The sequence below is a fragment of the Schistocerca serialis genome, chromosome 7 (genome assembly GCF_023864345.2).
Source record: "Schistocerca serialis cubense isolate TAMUIC-IGC-003099 chromosome 7, iqSchSeri2.2, whole genome shotgun sequence".
NCBI lineage: Eukaryota > Metazoa > Arthropoda > Insecta > Orthoptera > Acrididae > Schistocerca > Schistocerca serialis.
This window is the reverse complement of record NC_064644.1, coordinates 125,133,674-125,159,371: the sequence shown is the minus strand read 5'-3', so window position 1 is coordinate 125,159,371 and position 25,698 is coordinate 125,133,674. Positions and strand designations below refer to the sequence as shown.

The window sequence follows — 25,698 nt, the reverse complement described above, 5'->3', positions numbered from 1 at the left end:
TTATGAATTTTCTGTTATCCATACTTGTATATTACTCCATCAGGAGAATGGAGAATGGCAACTGGAAGCTGGTGCTTTGGTTCTTTCTGATGGAGGAATTTGCTGCATTGATGAATTTAATTCCATTAGGGAACATGATCGTGCTAGCATCCATGAAGCTATGGAACAGCAGACAATCAGTGTAGCTAAGGCAAGTACTTAAGAAAATGATATTCCATTTCCTTTTACTCTGTAACAAAAATTGGTTAATGCCAATTTTTAGCCAGTGAAGTATAAATTATATTAGTTATTCTAATTAGTTATAAATAAAAGTATTGTTTGAAAATAACTACTCCTACTCATATTATACGTACTTGAACAGATGCAACATTTAAACAAGGGATGAAAGATGAAATGAATGGGTGGTTGTAAGGTGGTATGATTAGCTGACTTAAATAGGGCATCACTTAACATGAGTACACCTAAAGATGAAAATGTCAATTCATCAGAACGTGTGCTGAAACATTTATTTTAAATCTGATGATCCTTCCCTACAGGGAGTTAATAATCTTATTGTAGATGTCGGTTTCTTGATGACAGACTCAAATGCAAAGTACCTCACCACTTGGTAGCATGTTTCCAACAGGTGTAATAATTAGAGACTACTAGTATGTTCTATGCAGACTTTAGAGAAAATGGCTCTAATACCAGTACAGTTGCACAAAAATGGGCATATTCGCTCTGATACATATCCCAATCTATGTGCTGTAATCATCTCCCCCTTCCCATCCCTCTTCCCAGGCAGGCTCCCCCTTCTTTCCCTCTTCCCCCTCTGCTACCTCTCCCTCCCTCTCCCCTCCTCTCCCTTCCCTTCCCTTCCCTTCCCTTCCCTTCCCTTCCCTTCCCTTCCCTTCCCTTCCCTTCCCTTCCCTTCCCTTCCCTTCCCTTCCCTTCCCTTCCCTTCCCCTCCCTTAACTCTTGTCATGTAATGTGGGCAGTGGTAAAGAAACTAGGCTCGCAGTTGGGATGATGTAAGGTTTATGATGCAACTCGTGGTCAGTCCTAGAACATGTCCCTTGAAAATAATTAGAGTGTGAAAAAATGCCATGTTGTACTGTAGTTTGGGGTCCTTGTGAAGCTGTAGGTTCCCCTATAAGTCTCTGGGTTGGTAAGTTAAAATTTTGGAAGAAGGCAAGGTTTTTTTATCTCCAGTGAGATTCTGCTTAGTGAAGGGCTTCAGTGTTCAAAACAACCTTCAGGCTTACCTTAACATTTTGCTACTGATGATCAGATGATTAAAGCCGTCTTCTCCTCTCCTGCCTCTGCCTCTGAACACTTTCTTCTCTGCCCACCATATCCCTCCCTACACTTATTCGAGTAGTGTCAATAATTAAAAATAAGTGTAAATCTCTTAAATATTAAAATTACATACAGCACACAATTGTGCCATGACACCCAGAGTTGGCAGTGGCCATGTATGTGTCACTTTGTGTGTGTGTGTGTGTGTGTGTGTGTGTGTGTGTGTGTGTGTGTGTTTACTTTACCTAGTGGCTTCTCGTAAAGATGATTTGTATGAGGGTCATACCAACACTGCGAGTACAAATAATGACATTAAGAGTCTGGACAGTATCATAAATTTGATTCATGGTTACAGATGTACAACATAGCTGATGCCAGCAGCGTATCAGGCAAAATTATCAGTGTATCTTTAATGAAGAATTAGCTGATAAAAAATAAAAACTTGCAAGAAGGTTGTTCCATTTGTTGAATGTCACAAAAAATGTGTGAGTAAATTTCTCGGCAGTTTTTGTAAAGTTTTGAAAATGGTACAGCTGATTTAGAATACCGGTTAGTTAATTTGGATGCAAGATGGAACAAACTAGTTCATACGAGAATAGTAGTAATAGTAAAAATGATTGGCAGAAGATGGTGACACTAGTCCAAAAACAAATTATGGTTCATCTACTAGAAACAAATTGGCCAATATCAACTGTTTGAGAAAAAAAGTGAGAAGTCTGGAATGCAATAGAAAAAAGAAAAAGGGGGGGGGGGATCTATCATCAGAACAGTGAAAGGTATTTTGATCATTGGAACACTGAACCATTTGAACATAGAGTTCATTCATACAATCATCTGATTTGGCCCCAATTGATTTCCACCAAAAATGTTGTGCGGTATCCCAGGCTGGTGCAAGCCAATCAATTTGGTACCACTTCATCAGCTTCTGTGTCAGTTTAACTGTTATTTTATAAAGTAGCGAATGAAACGGCAAGTTTACTGTTGCCAAGGACTGTTTATTTATATCCACAACACGTTTTGAAGGTTTAAACCTTCATCATCAGGTAGATTTATGTTTGTTAATATGAAGTGTGTGTTGTGTTATGATTTGAGGTATATTGTGGCACTTTCTAGTGGAGAAACAAAACCGCTATTTCAGAACATGGTTTTGGGGAGGATTTTGACTAAAAACTAAATGTATAAGGGGCGTTCAAAAAGAAAAGAGCCAGAGCCTGGAATGCGCAAACCAGTGACAGGAGGGTAATATTCTGGTGTGTGTAACGAGGTGTGGTTCTGACCAGAGCGTGGAAGTTCACAGCTCATCACTAGAGGGCAATCATGCACGTCAGGTGACTATACAGAGCTAAAGTGCGCGTCATATATCTTGGCGGCCGAATTTAGGTTCGTTCTGCGCATCTGACGTCACAAAACACAGTCAGCCAATGAACAGAGAACGATGTTGCCAGATCTCGACAGCAGTGCAGAGCACAGACGAGTGTCTTCAGTTTTAGAAACGTTCAGTCATAAATAAAGTAATAGAACGAAAGCAATGTCTTGATAGCAGACTTTCTTTTACAGAAAGTTTGGAAAAAGCATTCTTTATACCAATTGCTTCATATTCTATTAATTAATTAAACCAAACAAGCAATAAGACTCCTAATTCAGGCGATAGCAAGGAAAGATGTTTGTTTCAATCTCACGAACTGCTTTTTCACAATAAAGAACAGCGGTAATTGTTTATTTCCTATTGTACTTCGACGAAGCGTGAGTAATTCATAGTCATACCAACAGTGTTTATAAGTAGTTGCGTGAGGTGTTACAGTCCTTATGGAGTTACACTGTTCGATGAGCTGAGGTAGCGGAACGGTTAAGGTGTTGGGCTGCCAAGTGAAAGGTTATGAGTTCAAACCTTGTGCGGTGCTTAATATTTTCTTTATTTAAAAACAATATTGGAGTGCCTTACTTCACGAATTTTATTCGTTTGAATGAAATTTCTGGTGCTTTGCCTCGTCATTAACTTTTTCGCTGCTGCAGACACGTGCTCCCCGCATTCCGCGCTGTGCGCGATTCTGTCATCACTGCACTTCTCGCCTGTGCAGACACATGGTGCTCCCACTGCTTTGACACACTTATCATTCGATTTCACAAAACCTATTTGGCCAAAAAATTTAATTTTTACACGTCTTCTTGCCTGATACCTTCCCCCCCATAAATGACTTAATTTTGTTTTGATGTTGTTGTTGTGGTCTTCAGTCCTGAGACTGGTTTGATGCAGCTCTCCATGCTACTCTATCCTGTGCAAGCTTTTTCATCTCCCAGTACCTACTGCAACCTACATCCTTCTGAATCTGCTTAGTGTATTCATCTCTTGGTCTCCCTCTACGATTTTTACCCTCCACGCTGCCCTCCAATACTAAATTGGTGATCCCTTGATGCCTCAGAACATGTCCTACCAACCGATCCCTTCTTCTGGTCAAGTTGCGCCACAAACTTCTCTTCTCCCCAATCCTATTCAATACTTCCTCATTAGTTATGTGATCTACCCATCAAATCTTCAGCATTCTTCTGTAGCACCACATTTCGAAAGCTTCTATTCTCTTCTTGTCCAAACTATTTATCGTCCATGTTTCACTTCCATACATGGCTACACTCCATACAAATACTTTCAGAAATGACTTCCTGACACTTAAATCAATACTGGATGTTAACAAATTTCTCTTCTTCAGAAACGCTTTCCTTGCCATTGCCAGCCTAAATTTTATATCCTCTCTACTTCGACCATCATCAGTTATTTTGCTCCCCAAATAGCAAAACTCCTTTACTACTTTAAGTGCCTCATTTCCTAATCTAATTCCCTCAGCATCACCCGACTTAATTAGACTACATTCCATTATTGTTTTGATATGCAGCATTAAATGTAGTAAACCATTGCACGAAATTTTGAAGAGTTTGCAGAGGTAAAAGTCCATAGCGTATACTTTCTGTATGGTAGATTTTAGTTGCCACAATGTTGAGAATGAAATGTGGACAAGATACCTAAATGTCAAATAATATTTACTGTATAACAATATCTCATTTAATTTAAGTACCACATAGGTGTCGTATGTAATATTGAGAAATATTCCGTCTTTCGCGACTGTAATAAAAGTTTTATATACACACGGCGCGTTTGGCTTTATTTTAAAGCACTTCCATCGGTGAAAGGTATGGCACATACACAATGATATTCATGTTCTATTTCTTGTTTTTGTTCCACAGTCGGAGTTTTACCAATGGTATTGAAATATATCCCTCTTGTGCAACTGTAATAAGCGACTTATTTGACCAGACGCGTTTCTCTCTTTTGAAGCATCATAAGAGGACTGTATTTTGTGTCCTCCATTGCCAAGTCACCTTTCGTAGTTTTGTGCTGCGGTAGCACAATATTCAATGTTTGTGTTGGTTCATCAGTGTTTTAGCAAATAAATGCTGCTTGTGTGTGCCACACACAAAATTATATTTGACATAGCTCTGAACACTTCACTGACAGACGGTATATTCAAGTCCTAATGTTTTTGTAAGTCCACAGTCTTGTTTAATGTATTTTGTCTACTTCCTTTTGATTGATTGAAGTGCTTTAAAATAAAGCCAAACGTGCCCAGTGTAAGTAAAACTTTTGTTACAGTCGCGAAAGGTGGAATATTTCTCAATATTACATATGACACTTATGTGGTACTTAAATTAAATGAAATATATAGGTATCTTGTCCACATTTCATTCTCAACATTCTGGCAACTAAAATCGACCATACGGAAAGTATACTCTATGGACTTTTACCTCTGCAAACTCTTCAAAATTTCGTGCAGAGGTTTACTATATTTAATGCTGCATAATTACTGCGTTGAACATCGAAACAAAATTAAGTCATTTATGGGGGAAAGGTATCAGTCAAGAAGATAGGTAAAAATCTAATTTTTGAGCCAAATAGTTTTTGTGGAATCGAATGATAAAGAGTGTCAAAGCTGTTGGAACACAATGTGTCTGCACAGGCGAGCAGTGCAGTGACAAAATCGCCCACAGCGCGGAATGCAGGGAGCACGTCTTTGTGGCAGCGAAAGGGTTAATGCGGCCGTGGTGGCTTTACTTCATGAACTGCGTGCTCCCCCCTACACGTAAGCTTGCGAACTATGCTATACTATGGCGCTGCTTCTATTGGCGTGTGCGTCGTGTGCAACTGGCAACGCAGCAATCTCCAGCGTCTGGGCGGGCATGCGCGAGCCGCCAAGATAAAACAATTGAACTATAGCAGCAGCATGCTTCAATCGTCCAACGCTGCCAGTCACATTGCAAACAGTGACATGGAGGTGTCAAAAGAAAAGCAAAGAGGTGTTGTTCATTTTCTGATAGCAGAAGGAGTAGGAGGAACAGACATTCATTGATGAATGTCACAAGTATATGACGAACACTGCATGTCCCTTGCAAGGGTCAAGGCACGGCACAAGCACTTCAGGGAAGGACAGGTGTCATTAGCCGATGATGCACAGTCTGGAGCACCACACTGCATTACCGATGGCATCGTCCAGTTGGTGGATGCACTCATTACCCAGGACCGCCAGGTGACAGTGAAAGCCATAGCTGCCATGGTCGGATTGAGCTTCGGAAGTGTTCACACCATCATGAAGGAATGACTGCATGTGTGCAAAGTGTTTGCCCAAAGGGTGTCCCACAGTCTTCAACCACACCAGGAAGAATGTCGAATGGCCCACTGTCTTGCTCATCTGTAGCGCTATGCTCAGGAAGGGAATGCATTGGCTGGAGATGAGTCGTGGTGTCACCTCACTCCGAACCAGAATCAAAACGACAAAGTCTCCAGTGCAAGCATCCAGGGTCACCACCATCAAAAAAAGCCAAGGCCATCCATACGAGTGCAGGAAAGGTTATGCCGATGTTCTGACCAAGATGCCCCCCCCCCCCCCCCCCCCCTCTTGAGATTCACTTCCTGCAGCATGGGACAAAAGTAAATGCTCAGCGTTACTCGCAAACCTTGACCATCCTTCACCAAGCAATCAAATTGAAACGACCAGGCAACCTCACTCATGGGCTCATTCTGCTCCATGACAATGCAAAGCCTCATATGGCAAACACAGTCGAAGCACTCCTGCAGAAATTCAAATAGGAGGTCCTCGGCCATGCTCCTTACAGTCCGGAGCCCTCTCCCTGTGATTACACCATTTTTGGTCCCCTTAAAAAAGCTCTGAGGGACAAACGATTCACCTCGGATGATGAAGTCCAGCTGTATGTCCGGAGCTGGTTAACATCGCAGCTCCAGGAATTTTATGATACAGCCATTCACTGCCTCGTGTCACAGTGGGACAAGTGTCTCAACAGCCAGAATACCTCCATTGGTCACAGGCTCCTTTCTCTGTCGTAATACATCACATGTAAACTGTCATACTTTGTAAGCAGAGGAGGTGTCTGGAAACTATTAAATGCAAAGAACATATTGCAAAGCAGAAACATTATCTTGAAGCACAAAGAGTATATAGCAAAACAGCATTCCAGAATGCTTTAAAAAATATGCAGATAGATACACAATTTATGCTGTTAAATAGTACACATACAGACTTACGTTGACAGGGAGCGGTGTGATGGTATATTTGTAAATGAAGCATTTCAATTATTTCTTTGGGGAATGTCAGGGTAACATAACTAATTATTTATGCTGAATATGAAGGGGAGCATGGAGAGGTGTGTGTGTGTGGGGGGGGGGGGGGGGGGGGGGTCGGCGATGGCATGTGCACATTGCAAATTTAATAATGCAGGCTCTTGTTACGTAGATCAAGCTATTGAAAATGTTTTCATTTTTGTCATTTAAAATGGATTCAGGTTTTTTACTTTGTTGTCTGTATGTTTGGGGTGTTTAAAGGATGTCTAGTTTATTGTCTTTGGGTTAGATATGTAGAATGCTGATACTTGCATTGTTGACATGATGTTTTGTTTCATGCGGGTGGTTTTGTTTTTTACTGCTGTTATGTGTTCTTTGAATCTAATCTAAATTTGTCTACCTATCTGGCCTTTGTAGAAACAGTCATAGTCCAAACATTTAATTTTGTACAAACCTGTATGGTGAAGCGGATTCTGTGAAATACTACCCAGGAATGATATTTTTTGAAAGATGTTAGTTTCTTTTTGTTTTTTATGATGTGAACACTATTGAGTGTTTTAGGGTGTCTACTATGGAGTTGTTATACCCATTTGCATTAGCTGTTTGTCTTATTATTTCAATTTCTTGTTTATAGTTATCTTCAGAAAGTGGTAATTGGATTTCTCTGTTGATCATATACCCAAATGCTGCCATTTTGTGGGCTGTGGGGTGTCAGGAGGAGCTGTGGATGGTAGTGTGTAGTGTTGTAGACTTCTTTTGTGACATTGATTAAAGTGGTGGTATCATTTATATATTGTAGTAGTAGATGATGTTTTTGAGGAATGGGTGATTGGATTGAGATCTTTGCCTTATAAATTGTTTATAAATATTTCAGATAACAATCCAGGCCATCTGCTTGTTTGTAGAGTTAATTGTTGAATTTGAAATAGTTGTGTGAGAATGTGAATTCCAACAGATCCATCAGTTCAGTGATGTGAGTGGAACAGATTTTTTTTTTTTTGTGCTTTTGTAGGTTGGCATAAATTATCAGTAGCATGAGATCCATTGGTACAGAGGAATAAAGATTTTGTATGACAAATGAGGCAAGTGTGGCTCCATCAGGAACATTTATGTTTTTGACATGTTGTGTAAATTATCGGCTGGCTGGTCAGTGCTACAGCCCTTGTAGAACATTGGGCTCCTTTGTCACCTGCCTCAATTCTTCTCTGCCCACTGCTTTCCTTCTACAGCTCCCAACTCCCATTGCTTTTAAGATCCTCCTCCATATCTTCAAGCCACCTTATCCTGGCTCTTCATGTTCTCCTTCTCCTTTCAGTCTTTCCTAGAAACACTTCCTTAATACTTCAAGTTTCTGGGACTTTCTGTAGATGTCCAGCCTATCCTATTCTTCCTTGCTTGATTTTCACTACAATATTCATCTGTCCAAAAAGTGTCCATTTTTCTGCATTTGTCCTTATTCTCCAGTTTCCTTCCTCTCTCATCGCTCCAAATATCTTTCTCAGATTATTAAGCTTGTCCACTACGGATATTTTAGAACCCATGAGTGGTAATTGATTGTAAATAAGTTGCATAAAACAGCAACCAGTCACTTTTTTGAATAATTATGTTTTTTTTCCCCATGAACCGGTTTTCGAACCTTTTCAGATTCATCTTAAGATGGTTTCTGGAGGTTACATAATTATTTTTAGCATAATGCTGGGTTCTGGCTTGCGACAGTATGGGCGACTTTTTCATTAGTGTCCATCTGTCTGCTTCCATTTTGCTGTTTAGTTGGTATATTACTTCCCACACTTTAACACAATATATATTAATGTAAACTCTGACAGCAAAACATTGCCAGCACCCAGCATGTACTGTACAACTGTTCCTTTTCCATCTCAATAGCAGCCTTCGTCCTTTGTGGTAATCACCCAGCCTTCTGATCTACACACTATTATAAGTCTTAATATAGTCAAATAAATTGATTTTTGTGTTCCTACTAACCTTTCTGGACCTGAATATTTTCTGCAACAAATAATATCGGTTTCCACTTCCTATATGCCTACTTTCTTAAATTTCTGCTGTTATTCTTGTACCAGATGGTTATAATTAAACTTTCCCTATTTAACAGGTTATGACACAGAAACTAATTACCATGCAAGTACCAAACTTGGTAGTATTAATGCCCAAAGTATGGGGTGCATGATTTCCGTGTGTCACAGTGTCACAATCAAGTTCCAACTGTGGCCACCAGGTGCCCCATGTCCTTGCCATTAATGCTACCAAGTTTGGTACTCGAATGGCAATTAATTTCTGTATTATAACGTGTTAAATAGAAAAAGTTTAATTATGACCACCCAGTATGTTCTGTTATTATTGAGCCTAGCTATTTAAACTTTTCCACTCTTTTCTATTTATTTTTATTGAAGTCTCTCCTCTATCCCCATCGTATCTATCTCTTATCGTAATATACTTTGTTTTATCTATATTAACTTCCAGTCCTGACTTCTGCACTGCTGCTTCCAATGTAGCACAATTTTCCTTTAAGGCTTTGATATTCTTTGAAAATAATGCTACATCACAGCATATGCCACTACCTTGACCTGCTTGTTAAATATTGCCCCTCTTGGATTTGTTGGCATTTGCCGAACGATGTTCTCTAGTGCTATGGTAGTGCTAAGTTAAAGAGTAGCACAGAATCACATCTCAACCGTAAATTTGTTGTTTCCGTCAATATCAATAACAGTCATGGTAAAGCCTAACCTGAAATGTCCGCAGTCGAGGCTATTTTTGAGTACAAAAACACATCAAAAAAGCTTGCGATGACACACAGCACATTCACTTCTACTGAAATTGTCTCAGAAATAACATCATTCCACCGACCTACCTAAGCACGACCATGACCCTTTCTCACAGCTTTCCTTCTGCCAGTACCTTGTCTCCTACCTTCCAAACTTGCCCATGAAAGACAGAGGTCCCAAGTTTGAGTCTCGGTCCGACACACAGTTTTAATTTTCCAGAAGTTTCAAATCAACACACACTCCACTGCAGAGTGAAAATTTGATTCTGGAAACATCATTCCAAATTATATCAAGATTGATGTCAGAACAGATCCAGCAACTGCAAAGATATCATTGGAAAATGCACAAAAACTACAGGTGAAAAGCAAATTGAAGGAAATTTACAGTAAAAAAACAAATGTATGATACACAGCTTTATAGAGCAGAGTACAGTTGGGAAAGCTGCTTCATTGAATATTATTCTATTACTTGAAAAAGTTGTAAAATACACTGAATTCATTGTGCAGGAAACAAAAGCCACACATATGAAAAAACTAGCTACTCTTACGAAAAATGTTACCTCCCAAAACTGAACCAAGACAGCTGAAAGAAACTGACATTCTGTACCCCTTTCCTCAACGACCCTGACATAAAATCCACTGCAGAGGAAGAGGCACTATTCAGCAAAGAATTACAACACCACATTCAAGTTCAGTTGGACCAGAAGAACTCAGAGAACCTTATCACTAGTGTTTCACAGCTTTGAACTCTCGCCTTTGAGAAGAAAACTGACAGAATAGCAGCCTGCAACAAAATCAACATTATTGAGAAGGAGATTGCAAAATCTCTGCTTTCCCACCAAACAAGAAAAGAGAAGAAGGCTTCACACCTAAATTAAATACAGATAATGCAATAATTGTAAGAGCTGACTAGGGTAATACTACTGGTGTAATGAACAGAGCAACATACATAGAAAAAACTTTAGACTTCTTCCAGGCCAACAACATAACAGAAATACTATAAAATCCAACAACCAGAATACAAAAAGAGATTAAATACATCTCAAATAACATAAACTTTCTACTCACTATTCAAGAAACACTGTAGCAATGAACCCACAAGCAACTTACCTTAAGCATACCCAAAGACAAAAATGGGGCTCCTATGAGGCCTATTGTGAATTGTGGGAACAGCTCAACATTCAAATTCAGCAGAAAGCTCTCCAAAATTCTTAAAGAAAATTACACATTTGATTATAGTAGTTCACTTAAAAACACAGAAGAATTTATGGACCCACACTTGCCTAATTTGACATACAAAACCTTTATTCCTCTGTACCAGTAGATCTCACACTACAGATAATTTTTGCCAACTTAAAAACCTTCCACTCGCATTACTGAACTAATGGACCTGTTGGAATTCACATTCTCACACAACTATTTCAAATTCAACAATTAACTCTACAAACAAACAGCTGGCCTAGCAATGGGCTCAAATGTTTCCGGGTTGTTACCTGAAACATTTATAAACAATTTAGAAGATGAAGCTCTAAATTACAATCACTACCTTCACAAAAATATCATCTGCTACTACAGATATGCAGATGATACCATCATTTTAATCAATGTCACAAAAGATGACAGCAATAAATTGCACCAATTATTCAACTCCCATGAAAATATGAAGTTCACAGTTGAATACTAAGCCGCCAATAGTGTAAATTTTTTATACCGCACCATTAAAACAAGAATAATAGGCACCAATTTGAAATTTATTGGAAGCCTATCACAACACACACGACCATTCAGAGCTGCTTCTCTCACCCCACAGCCCCCACAGAGTGGCAATATTCCAGTATATGGTCAACAGAGCTATCCAACTACTGCTCTCTGAAGATAAATGTAAACAAGAAATTGAAATAATAAAATAAATAGCTATTGCAAATGGCTATAAATATTCCATAGTAAACACCCTTAAAACACTCAATAGTGGCAAACCAATCACATCACAAAAAAACAAAAAGAAAATAATGCCTTGTGATTTGAGCTTTAAATGAAAATGCCCTTTCCATGTGAAACCAAATAACAAACTTTTATTAGTCCACAGAATGAAAGTAACACAATTAGACTCAAAATGAAAAATAACGCAAAAGAGTATGTATATGAACGTGACCATAGCAATTGCACCAAAGATGAATGTTCTAGCAGAGGCATTGATTCTAAATTTTCAACACCCCCACTAGAAGTGATGCCTCTCAGCGCTTCAGTTTCGTAGTGCAAATCCTTGGATTAGTTGATGATGTCTGGTTCTTCGGCTGTGAGCATTCATCTCATTGAAATCTGCTCCACTGTGGTTTCTCCTGAAACAGTTTCTCCTCTGATGATATGATATCTGGTGTCAATGAGTTTAGTGCAGCCTTTGTATCTGCTTGTCTTTGACAGATAAGTTGCACCTTTGTTGTCACAAAACAATTTAATCGGGCCTTCATTTGGAAAAGGAGATATTTCTCTTTGCAGCTGTTGCAGCCTGAAGTGCTTCTTGACATGCAGAAGCTAATGCTGTGTACTCTGCTTCTGTTGTCGAGAGAGCTACTGTTGGTTGTTTTCTGCTGTTGCTGCACCTTGAGAAAAAAAGAAAAAAACTAATGGTCAATTTTCTATCTGCAGTGCCCCTAGCCCAGTCAGCATCAGTGTATCTTGTGATGTCATGGCCCTCGTCTTTAGAAAATTTTAATTTGAAATCTTTAGTTCCTTTTAGATACTGAAGGGCTCTTTTTACAGCTGCAAGTGGGGTAATCGTGGGTTAGTGTTAAACTCACTCACCACTCCAATTGCATTGCTAGATCTGGTCTAGTACCTAGTTGAACATACATTAGGCTATCTGTCCAGCAGTGTGGATACCAGATGACAATCTTCCATGTTATATATTTGTAAAATCTGATTTATATAATAGGTCTTATCCAACCATAAAAGTCCATGCTTGTGATCTATTGTTACTTGGATTCCTATACAATTGGATACATTTCCAAGGTCTTTTAGTTTAAAGTGCTCTTTTAATTTCTCCTTAAATGCAATTTTTTGTTGCCGATTGTTGCACAAAATTAGCATGTCACCTACATATGCTGCCAAAATGAATATATCGCTTCCGTCATTTTTGTGGTAAACACAAGTGTAAACTGTGGATTTACTGAAATTCAGACTTAATAGAGCTTTGTCTAGTTAAATGTTCCAATTGAAACGTCACTTTTTACGTCTGTAGACTGCTTTCTTAAATCTTTTAATGCCTTCGTATTTAACCATCTTTGTCATGTAGTCAACTGTGGAAATTTTGACATAAATTTCTTCTTTTAAGTTAGCTTGCCAACAAGCTGTCACTATATCCCAATGATCGAAGTCCAAGTTAAATTTAGCAGCTAAACTAAATCCAATATCTGAGTGAATTGTATCATATCACTGGCGCATAAGTTTCTTCATAGTCCATATTTCTGACATGTGCACATCCCTTAACTACCAGACGAGCTTTATGACAGATTATGTGTCCTTGTAAGTCTCTCTTTGTCTTAAAGACCCTCTTGTCATATGTAGCTTTTTTGCCTGGAGGCAGGATTGCTTATTCCCACATTTGATTTTCTGATTCTGACTTTAATTCTTCCTGAATTGCCTCAGTCCATTTCTGCTGGTCCCTAGATTGCAATGCTTCTTCCAAAGTTGATGGTTCTAGTTCTTGTGAATCTTCAGTGTGCTAGGACGCATGTTCATCCATGTTCTTTATTCTTGGTACTTGAGAAGATCTTCTGAGTACTTGTTGAGGTGGTTCAGAGACTAATCGTGTTACTTTCATTCTGTGAACTAATAAAAGTTTGTTATTTAGTTTAAAACTGGAACAGCATTTCCATTTAAAACTCAAATCCCAACAAATTCATATGAGATTACCAATGTCTTCAAGTGAAGAGGCATAAACATGTCCTTGACCACTGACAACAAGTTTGAGTAGAAGTTACCTCACAACAGCAACACACAGAATCCACTTCACCATACAGATGTATACAAAATGGAATGTTTGGACTGTGACTATTTCTACATAGTCCATACGGGTGGATCATTTGAGATTAGATTTGAAGAACTCGTGGCAGCACTAAGAAACAAAAAGTACCACACATCACTGGCACGAAAAGAAACACCATGTTCAGCAACATAAGTATCAGTATGTTACATATCCAACCCAAACGCAAAAAAATTAGACATTCTTGAAACATTCCAAATATTCAATCATCATAGAACACAACCTGAATCCATCTTAAATGACAGAAATTCTGGTCTGGGCTGCCGGAGGTGGTGGTCATGTGTGGATAGGGTGTGCTGACTTGTGTGAATTAATGGTGTGTGTCTGTCTCTCTTTTTCTGACAGAGGCCGTGGCCAAAAGCTTACATGTAAGTGCTTTTAATTATACCTATCTGCAACTTAACATGCCATCTTTATGGTAAGGAGCTATTTGTCTTTTCCTATATTGTTGATATCCCAGCAAAATTTGCTATTTATGTATAATTGTACCACTGTTGGCAACATAACTATTGTACTTATGTTTTGCGACAGGTCACCTGAATATACAAATGAGTATGAAATTTTGAGCTATATAAAGTTGACAGAATAGGATTTGTATGCCACTTGAAATATTTATTCTGACGCATGTATTCATCAACTCACACAAAGATCTCCAAAATCCTTTGAAACTTATTACGAAATACTTGTGTTGTTTTGCTAAATATTCTTTAAGTATGACAGTTTACATTTGATGAATTACGACAGAGATAGGAACATAGAACCACTGGAGGTCTTTAATTGTTTGAGTTTCACATTTAGATATACTGTATGTTTAATTTTTAGTCAAAAACCTCCCTAAAACCACATTCTGAAGTAGTGGTTTTGTTTCTCCACTAGACAGTGCCACAAGTTACCCCAATGTTGTAACACAACACACACATGTCCTACTAACACTTGTAAATCCACCTGATGGTGGACGTTTAAAACGTTCAAAACGCATTGTGGATATAAATAGTGACTGACAACAGTAAACTTGTTGTTTCATTTGGTATCAGTAACATTCACGGTAAAGCCTAACCTGAAATGATCGCTTTTAAAGTTATCTATTAGCTTCTCATTTGGCCTTGTGGAGCAGAGTGAACCCTGTTTTTAGTGGTATTCACCAAAGGAAAATTTCTGGTGGTCCCTAAGAACTGAAGCCAGTTTCTAAACATCATTAGCTAGCAACACTAATGCTGAACTACAAAGGATATCTGATATCCACATATTACTGCATCTAATGTTGTTTGCCGGCCGAAGTGGCCGTGCGGTTAAAGGCGCTGCAGTCTGGAACCGCAAGACCGTTACGGTCGCAGGTTCGAATCCTGCCTCGGGCATGGATGTTTGTGATGTCCTTAGGTTAGTTAGGTTTAACTAGTTCTAAGTTCTAGGGGACTAATGACCTCAGCAGTTGAGTCCCATAGTGCTCAGAGCCATTTTTCTAATGTTGTTTGTTGCTGGAAAACATGTTGGGTCCAATGCAAAAATTGTAGCTGATGTAAATAAGTGGGCTTCCAGAATCTGATTCCCAGGACAAAATATATTCATCGCAAAAACATTGGTCAAAATGCATTGACTGAGAAATGGACTGTCAAAAGATAAAATATAATTTTGACATAAAAAAGTCTTTCAGGGTTAGTCTAAGAACTTTTCATCTTTCTATAACAATACAGTTTCCAGCTATTTGCTAAAGCAGATGTGGACATTATCTACAAGAGTAAATTACTCTTGAAATTTGTTGTCAACAATCTTTTCAGAGTTGAGAGCAATAGTGGCATTTACAATTGCAATACTATAAGAAAAAAATGCACTTCATGCTGGGCTGGAGCTAGCCAATGCCCTACCAAAAAGTCTCACAACCCTTCCTACTAACAAATTAAAAGATCAGCTAAAAAGAATTCTAATTGAAAACCCTTTTTATTCCCTAGACGAGTACTATATCTGTATGAAAAGTGCTTCATAAATATGTCAAGCTCATAGTTTTCAGTAACCTACAACTAATATAATGTTGATAAAAATAGTATTTGTAATATTGTGATTGATTACTACTAGATGTAAAATCCATCAACTACCAAATGTAAAATCCATCAAAATGTAAAATTTATTAATACAAACAAATTTTAGTTTGTAATTTATACACTGACGTATTCAGAAGAATAATCTGTATGATGTCCTGAAACTGTATTGTTTCTAGGGATTGTATATTCAATGTTGAATAAATATTATTATTATTATTATTATTATCTGGATTATCTAACAACAATCAAAAAGAAGGAAGAGTGGGGTTTAACAGCCTGTCAGTAACAGTGTCATTCATACCAAGCTAACCTTAGATTGTGGAGGTAGGTAATACTTTTTAACTCTGAAAAATCTATAGAGAAAAACAAAGAAGTCATATATTCCAACATGTAAATTCCCAAATTGATTGGTTGCAGTATGCAGAATTAGATGTGCAGTGTTACACTTCTTCTCTTTACTGGTATTTGTACTTGTTCTTCCCTGTCTTTTTCCTCTTTGAGAAAAATTTCTCTATGTATTTTTCTCAAATGTTGCTAGAGTGTTCTTCAAATTTTTCATATGCTCCCAAACTTTTGCTATCTTTCTATCATACATCGAAAGGTGCAGGGCCCACAAAAGTTCTATCAATACAGAGAATGTGGTTACCTGAACCAAAATTGTCTTTTATCAGCATATTTCCATTGTGCAACTAAGTTTATGTTTCACTTCTGAAGCCTTTTGTAACTATTTAATTATATTCAATTTCAGGCTGGTTTAGTGTGCAAGTTGAACACCAGATGTACTGTACTTGCTGCTACCAACCCTAAAGGACATTACGACCCCGAGCAGCCAATCAACATTAACATAGCACTGGCGAGTCCATTATTAAGTCGCTTTGACCTAGTTCTTATACTTCTAGATTCAAGAAATTCTGACTGGGACAGGTAACATTCTAAAGCACAAGAACACTGCTTGGAAAACCTTGTATTTACTGTCTGTCCTTAATAGTATTGAAAGTAAATTCACATTTATATTAAGTAATTTTATGTGATCCAGATAATGCTGAATGTTAGAAAGACCCGTATGTTGTGCACCTGTGCCACGTTCTCCTACATCCTGTCCTGCCATATCTTATTTTGTGGAAGAATAAAAAGTCAAGACAGTAAACAAAAACAAGTGTTTTTAGACTACACTTTCCATTTAATGCCTATGATAAGTTAAATTTTGAAAACTATTTTCATTTTTCCAAATTTCCGTTTGTTATAACAGGTTTCAGACAAACTTTCAAATTTGCACTAAGAAATTCTTTGATTTCTTGTTCTGTGTTCAAAGAAAACTGTACAATGTCATCATCAAAACAAAGATTGTACAGGTTTGTTCCATTCACATGTATTCTGTCTTCTTTTACCCAATGTAATAGTGTAAAATTTCTTCTAGAACTGATGAGAATAGTTTTGAAGATGCAGTAGAACCCCTCTAATCCAACCTTGAATGGTCCGTTACTCTGGTTAGTCCGACCATGCTCAGGCTCTCGAGCTTGTGCCAACTTGTCACTGACTGGACGCCTGTCGGGCCATTGTTGCGGTGTCTGTCGCTGTGCATATTGTTATACTGTACGTTATTGTGCAGTTTTATCCTTTGTTGGGATTAAAAAATGCCATTGTTTGCTTAATTCCGTGTTCTCTATAGTACTTATTACTGTAGATTCATTGTGTGTACAGTTGTCTGTTTTTCAACATGTCTGGATTCAAACGTAAACACTAAATGAAAAATTACTAGTGCTACAAAGATTGGACGAAGGAGAATCGCTCCAAAAAATTGCAAAGGAACTGAATGTAGATGTTACGACAATTAAGGATTGGAGGAAGAATCGGAAAGACATTGAATCCTATACAGTTACGACTGATGGTGAAAACACTCTGAAGAATCGCAAAACATTAAAAGAGCCTAAACTTCAACTGCTTGATAATGCATTGTGGATGTCGTTTTGTCAAGAAGGAAAGGAACTCCAATATCCGGGCCAATTCTCAAAGAAAAAGTAATAGTTTTGCACAAAAAACTGGAAGCCGAAAGTAAATTTGCTGTCAGTGAAGGCTGAATTGATCGTTGGAAAACTCGTCTTGGTGTCCAATTTGTTTCTATTTCTGGTGAAAAACTATCTGCCGATGCCGGAGCTGCTCAGGAGTTTTCTGTTAAGTTTCAAGGAATTGTAGAAGAAAATGAACTGTTACCCTGCCAAGTGTTAACATCGACGAGACAGGGCCAATCTTTAAAATGTTGCCAACAAAAACACTTGCAGCTTCAAATGAATCCGTGGTAGGAACAAAACTTACAAAAGATAGAATAACAATCATTCCTTGTAGCAATGCAGATGGTGCCCACAAGCTCCCCTTGTTCGTCATTGGCAAATCTAAGAAGCCAAGGGCTTTCAAAAATATAAACTTATCTTCCTTGCCAGTTTATTACCGCAATCAAAAATCTGGGGTGGATGAAATTAAGTCGGAACTCATCAAATACAGTGGAATGCCAGGTCTTAAATGGCTACACAGGATAATTGAAGTGACGTGGGAGTCGGAACAGGTTCCATCAGACTGGACGAAGGCAGTAATCACACCAATCTTTAAACATGGAAACAGAAAAGATTGTAACAACTACAGAGGTATCTCTTTAATCAGGTTTTTGGGGGAAAATCTTCTCAGGTATTGTTGAAAGGAAAGTGCGAGTATTAGTTGAGGACAAATTGGATGAAAATCAGTGTGGGTTTAGGCCTCTTAGAGGTTGTCAGGGCCAGATCTTTAGCTTACGGCAAATAATGGAGAAGTGTTACGAGTGGAACAGGGAATTGTATCTATGCTTTATAGATCTAGAAAAGGCATATGACTGGGTTCCTAGGAGGAAGTTATTGTCTGTTCTACATGAGTATGGAATAGGAGGCAAACTTTTGCAAGCAATTAAAGGTCTTTACGTAGATAGTCAGGCAGCAGTTAGAGTTGACGGTAAATTGAGTTCATGGTTCAGAGTAGTTTCAGGGGTAAGACAAGGCTGCAACATGTCTCCACTGTTGTTCATATTATTTATGGATCATATGTTGAAAACAATAGACTGGCTGGGTGAGATTAAGATATGTCAACACAAAATGAGCAGTCTCGCATATGCGGATGACTTACTTGTGATGGCAGATTCGATTGAAAGTAATATCTCAGAGCTAGATCAGAAATGTAAGAACTATGGTATGAAGAATAGCCTCTCCAAAACGAAAGTAATGTCAGTGGGAAAGAGATATAAACGGATTGAGTGCCAAATAGGAGGAACAAAGTTAGAACAGGTGGACGGTCTCAAGTACTTAGGATACATATTCTCACAGGATGGCAACATAGTGAAAGAACTGGAAGCAAGATGTAGCAAAGCTAATGCAGTGAGCGCTCAGCTACGATCTACTCTCTTCTGCAAGAAGGAAGTCAGTACCAAGACTAAGTTATCTGTGCACCGTTCAATCTTTCGAACAACTTCGTTGTATGGGAGCGATAGCTGGGTGGATTCAGGTTACCTTATCAATAAGGTTGAGGTTACGGATATGAAAGTAGCTAGGATGATTGGAGGTACTAGTAGATGGGAACAATGGCAGGAGGGTGTCCACAATGAGGAAATCAAAGAAAAATTGGGAATGAACTCTATAGGTGTAGCAGTCAGGGCGAACAGACTTAGATGGTGGGGGCATGTTACACGCATGGGAGAAGCAGGTTACCCAAGAGACTCATGGGTTCAGCAGTAGAGGCTAGGAGGAGTCGGGGTAGACCAAGGAGAAGGTACCTGGATTCGGTTAAGAATGATGTTGAAGTAATAGGCTTAACATCAGAAGAGGCACCAATGTTAGCACTGAATAGGGGATCATGGAGGAATTTTATAAGGGGGACTACGCTCCAGACTGAACGCTGAAAGGCATAATCAGTCTTAAATGATGATGATGATGATGATGGTGGTGGTGGTGGTGATGGTCATCATCAAAAATCTGCTTGGGTGGACTGCAACCTTTTTAAATCCTGGTTTTTCAACGAGTTTGTGCCATCAGTTGAAAAAGACTTGAAGCAAAAAAATCTGTTTGTGTTCTACTGCTTTTGGATAATGCACCATCACATCCATCTGAGGAAGATTTGATGAAAGGGGACGTAAAAGCTCTCTTTCTGCCTCCTAATGTGACCTCACTCATCCAACCAATGGATCAGGGCATTATCGAATGGTTAAAAAGGCGATATCGCAGAAAATATATCAGCTAAATCTTGGAAAAATCTGGAGGGGGTCATAACTTACTTGAGGCAATGAAATCCCTGAACATCAAAGATGCTATCTACACAATCGCTGCAGCATGGGATGAACTGAAACCTGACACACTGCGGAAATCGTGGCGTAAGCTTTGGCCACAAGTTATGACTGAAAATTAGTGTACCGAAGATGAACAAAACGACGAAGCACTGGAAATCATTAAAGATATACAAACTCTGGAGCTGAACGTCCCTGGCAATGAAGTTTAAGAGTGGATCAACAAATGTGATAAAGACTGTGACACTTTTGAAGAGCTCAATGACGACCGGATTGTTGCCGCTGTTAGCCAGGAAACTGTGAATGAGGACTCGGACTGCAAAGACAGACAACCCACCGGATTTCACACAACGATGCAAAAAAACACTTTTGACATTGCCCTTCAATACCTCGAGCAGAATCCAACTAAACTCCAATGGACGTTTTGTGGATAAAAAAATGGAGGGACACTGCAGCGAAATCTAGAATAACATCTGCTAAACAAAAATGTATCACTGACTTTTTTTCCAAGTAATTTGTTTTCGTTGTTACTATAAAAACAATGCATACAGTATAATCATTTCTTAGTTTATACGTACAGTAGTTTATTTCTTTTTAAAAAATTTCTTTTTTATGTACAATGTTATACACATTTTTTAGTTCACAGTATATATCGTTTATACGTTATTAAGTACAGTACAGCACTGTAATTTGTTTGTCGTTTTTCCTTTTAAAACCAATACATATTATAGTGTGTGTAGACTTTTTTAGTTAATGTATTGTTTAACACTGTGTAAAAAACATCTTTTTATATTACTGTAGACATCTTTTAGTTCTTAAATCATTTAATTTTTTGTTCTAAATGTCTTTTTATATTTTTTGCAATAAATATTATTTTTCAGTTAATCCGACCTTTTTTTCGTTCCGACCATGGTCCCGGTCTCGAAGGTGATGGATTAGAGGGATTCTACTGTACAGAATCTCATTCCTTGGCCCCCTTTCACTTTTGAATTACCCAGTACCATGATGAGTGGTAATAGAAGCTGTAGCATTGACATATATACTTCTCAGTATACTAACAAAGGTTGAATCAGACCTTCTTTCTAAGTGGATTTCAGTTGAAATTCTGTTGAAACTGGCTAAAAAGCTTTCTCAGAATATATGAACCCTAGACAAAGTGCTGAGTTATACTCATTGCTACATTCTGCAGTTCTGTTAATGACTTGCAAGAAAAATCCCTTGTTATTTTTCCTACAAGGTTGGTGACATTGTAGTGAATACCTTGTTCATTTCACTTAGGTGGCTGATTGGTCTGTAGTGTTTCAGTCTTGCTTGTCGCCATCCTTGGAAAGTAGAAACATTAGAGCTATGTTCCAATGTCTGGGACTTGTCGTAACCTACATAATTTCAGTAAATAATTTTGAAATTACTTTTTGTATTGCTCCTCCTCCAGTTCTGATCATTTCTAGTGACACAGTATCTTCTCTTTGTGCCTTTCAAGATACTTCAAAAAACTATACACGTCATCTCTTGTTCATTCACAAATGTGGTTATTTCCATGATTAACTATGTGTTTTGGAATTCATCTCTTAAATAGTATAAACATTTAAAAAATTCTTTGAACAATTCCCCCCCTCTTCCCCCTCCATCGCATCAGCCCCACTCCATCCCCATCTCCCATTTGGGATTTTTCTTTTCTTTTTGTCTGTTTCAAAGCATTTTTGCCAACTACATTTATTATGTGATTGTTCCTTTTATCTATTTCCTTCTAACCTTACATTTTCCCAAAACCCAGAACTTGTTACTTAATTTAATCTGATATAATGTTCTATTATTAAGTAAATTTTCAAAGCATACATTTCTGATTTCCTGCAAACAGTTTGATTCCCTTGTGGCTTGGTATTTATTTTGAGCCTGCACTGCACTAGTCTGTGACCACTTTAAATTCTGATGTAGATTAAGACTGCAGCATCCAGTACAGTTTGTTTATTTCTTGATAGAGTACCCTCAAATTCATTTTTCATTCCATTTGGTTCACGCCAAGTCATTATAATATTGGATAGTGAAATGGATGACATATTACAGTGGTTCCCGAGGCTGTTGGAATATTAATGTGTGGAACAACTTAATCGTATCTTTCAACAGGGCTTCAACTGTGCATCATTGCACCCAGAAATGTGGAACATCCTACCCACAATCCTTTCCGTCCCTCCGAAAGTCGCACTCCATTGCCTACTGAATCTATATAATATCTTAATCCATCCTTACACCACATCTACTCTGGAGTAGAGCTGCACCCACATCCACTAGTTCGGTTTTGTCCAGTTTGTAACAATATTGTGGACTGTGTAAGCAGTTCTGGTCCAGAAATGGATAGCTACAAATATTGCCAGGTCACAGTGGCCAGCAATGTTGCTAAACTTGTAGCTGCAGTATTTGTACCTGGCAATGTTATTGAGCCATATTGGTGGCTATATACAATTTATATGATACGGCCTGTGTAAATGTACATTAACTTCACTCATCCTGCATTCGCATCCTTCACTCCATAGTTTGTGCCCCTGGTATACTCCCACTTGCACTGCAAATCTACACCTCTACATCATTGTGCGCAACACACAGTTCCCTCTGCCTGCGGTGAGAACTTGCTCACCTGTGCCACATTCCTATTTTGTGTGCTTGCTGCCCCTCTTTCCCACATGTCAGTCACCCTACCTCAACCCTCCCTCCCACTGCCCATCTCATTCCTCCTCTCACCAAATTCACACCATGCAGCCCCTCACCCCATTTGAACTCCAGTGCTGGGGCAGTATATCTGTACAGGTCTATATATATGTGTGTGTGTATGTGTAATCAATAGCTCTGAAGAGGCAGTCATCCAAAAGCTAGCAATGTTCACAGTCTTGTTTACTGAGTGTCTCAACTATACATTGAGTTGTTGGTTTCACTCATCAAATTGGTTATATTCCTCCAAGGACTTAACGTTACCAGAATTGTGCACATTCTTTGCTACTTCTGGCAGACTTAACAATGGAGAGAGATAATTCCCAAACATCAGTTGCAATGGCTCATGGTACTAGTACACACTTAAACCCACTTTGAAATTGAAAATAAACCACTATATTGAAAAGCTCGTAATCAGCTAAGCACTGGAAATGTAGAACACGATGTTGTAGATGTTTCCTCTCAGTTTTTTTTGTTATAGTTATTCTTGCTTTATACTTTTAGTGATATGTTTTTTTTTGACAATGCAGTTGTGTGCCTGGCAAGGAAGTTCAGACCACAATGTCAAAGCTTTCAGAAAGACCCTGTCTAGAGCTAGCTGTATGTAAGTGCATGTCTACATGTTCCTGCTTATTTTCACAGTCTCTCAATATTTTTGCAGGCTAGTTTCAGGCTTTATTCTTAAAGGGAGGGATCCTGTCAGAATCTTTTCTGAGGAGAGCAAATGCAGTTCCAGTGATTTGTGGGAGCTAGAAAAGCTGCAGGCATATTTCTGCATCATCAAGCACATTCAACCATCCTTCACAGAGGAAGCCAATGTCATTTTGACACAATACTACCAAGCTCAGCGTAAGGCTGACTCTAGAAATGCTGCAAGGACTACTGTACGTTTACTGGAGAGTCTTATAAGGTATGTCTCAAACTAACATACGGATCTGTATGGAAGTCAACAGAAAAACACAGAATGAATAATGTCTCATTAGAAAAAAAAAAATCTTTCAAAAGCAAACCAAATGAAATCTTATTGCACAGGTAGGAATTCATAGTGCAATTGCTTATTTATATGATATGCCAGGCAACACATTTTCACAGCCGGCAACTATTTACTTTATGCTATACTGTATCACTTACTTCTACTTAAGGACTGATCTACAGCATAGAAGAAATCGCGAAGAAGAAACAGATTTATTTTACATTTCCACATCTTGCTGTGAAGTAGGTAGGTTGAAGTTAGATGATGTGGGAAGTCGGGAAGTGTGGTCATAGAAAGACAAGGATTTCCGGTCACACTAATCAAATAGAGATAATGCAAGAATGGGTCTAATAATAAGTAAGAAAACAAAAACGTGGATGGACTACAATGAATTGCATAGTGAACACATTATCAAAGTCAAGATGGACACAGAGCCAAGACCCAGATCATTAGTGCAAGTAGTACTGTCTCTGCAGATGAAGGAGAAATCATTCAGTCCATCATGAGGGATGAAAATTTAACTGTGGTATATGATTGAAATGGTATACAATTGCACGGGCTTTCGTGAGAAGGTGGTTACCATAAAGTTTTCTGAATATGGTGCTATGTCATATTGTAAAATAACTACCATATTTACCCAATTATAAGACACATTTTTTTCTCAAATTCGTCATTTGAAAAATACAGGATCATCTTGTATTCACAGATTAAACTATTACTGATAATGTTAACATTTTTGCATTGTTTAATAGAGTATATGGGGGTCGTCTTACATTTACAGATAATCTTTCACTTCTGAGGACACATCAAGATTCATTTGGAAGGGTGGGGGGGGGACTGGGAAAACAATACTCAAGCTCGAACAGGCTCAGTATTTCCTGATATGCTGTAGCACTCGATACAGCATTGATATTGCTCGGACAAATGACAAATGATTCGAATGGTGCTAGTGCAAGGTATACATGAGGAACTACAAATTACCCACAACAACAATCTATTTTGCTGCTTAAAGTTTGATAATTTTGTGAAACACAGGAGGAAATAGCTTTAAATTCTAACATCATACAAACTCTTGTTGTGTTTGAACAGGTTTCCAATAAAAGTTTTTATATATGTGTAAATATTGTATAAAAATATTGTGCTGATTCTTGAGTAAAGGTAACATTCAAAGGTGAAAATTTTGTCCTTCAAACTTGATTCTTAACTCCAGTCTGTACATATTTTATTTGGTTATGAGACACTGTAATGATTTTCTGAGTGGGTTGCAGATGAGAGATTCGGTCGCTGTTGACGTATTAAAAACATAACCAGCTTTTAGTCTGCTTTAGAACATGATGGTGACATTCAAATGAAACAAGGAAGAAAATTAATCCAGAGTGAAATGTTTAACTAGTGAAGTAAATACTGTTAAACTGACTGTAATTGTTATCTTGCAACTAAATCACAGCAGTGAGAGCCGTAGTGGAGATAGTACCAACAGGCATCATTAGATCGTGTGACGAGCGTAATTTTGAGAATTGGACTGAATTGTGATTGAGATCTTTTATTTATATATTAGTTGCTGTTGTTACAAATGACCTGCATCCTTGAAGAGATGGCAGTCCTTGTTTCACAGTAGCTAAAGCACAGCATCACGGAATGTTTGGAGAGGGATCACTACACCTGCTTGGCTGTGAACAAGGATCAATGCGAGGAGCAGAGTACTGAGAAGGCAGTGTGTTGTATTAATAAAAAATAAATAAATAAAAATATTATTACTAAATAAATATTATTAAATATTGATATGAAAACACATTTTTGCTGGATATAATACGACTGCATTATTAGAAATGTTCTGTGCTTATTTGAATTTTTCTTGGCTATCAGATTTTGCTTATATTTCAATTGTAATTACAGACAGCAGACTCCGAGAACACCAATGCTTGTCATAATAGAGAAAATCCTCCTTATATGGTTTTCACTCCATT

The 25,698-nt window shown here is 38.2% G+C and overlaps 1 protein-coding gene across 1 annotated transcript in view; it reads left to right on the top strand.

Moving 5' to 3' along the window:
• The window catches only part of LOC126412312 (DNA helicase MCM9-like), a 167,707-nt gene that overhangs the window by 99,575 nt on the left and 42,434 nt on the right, over nucleotides 1–25,698 (top strand). Inside the window, exons 9-11 of the mRNA XM_050081833.1 lie at nucleotides 44–190; nucleotides 16,507–16,682; nucleotides 23,420–23,668. Of these exons, the coding sequence (XP_049937790.1) occupies nucleotides 44–190; nucleotides 16,507–16,682; nucleotides 23,420–23,668 (572 nt within the window). The remainder of the gene's footprint in view (nucleotides 1–43; nucleotides 191–16,506; nucleotides 16,683–23,419; nucleotides 23,669–25,698) is intronic.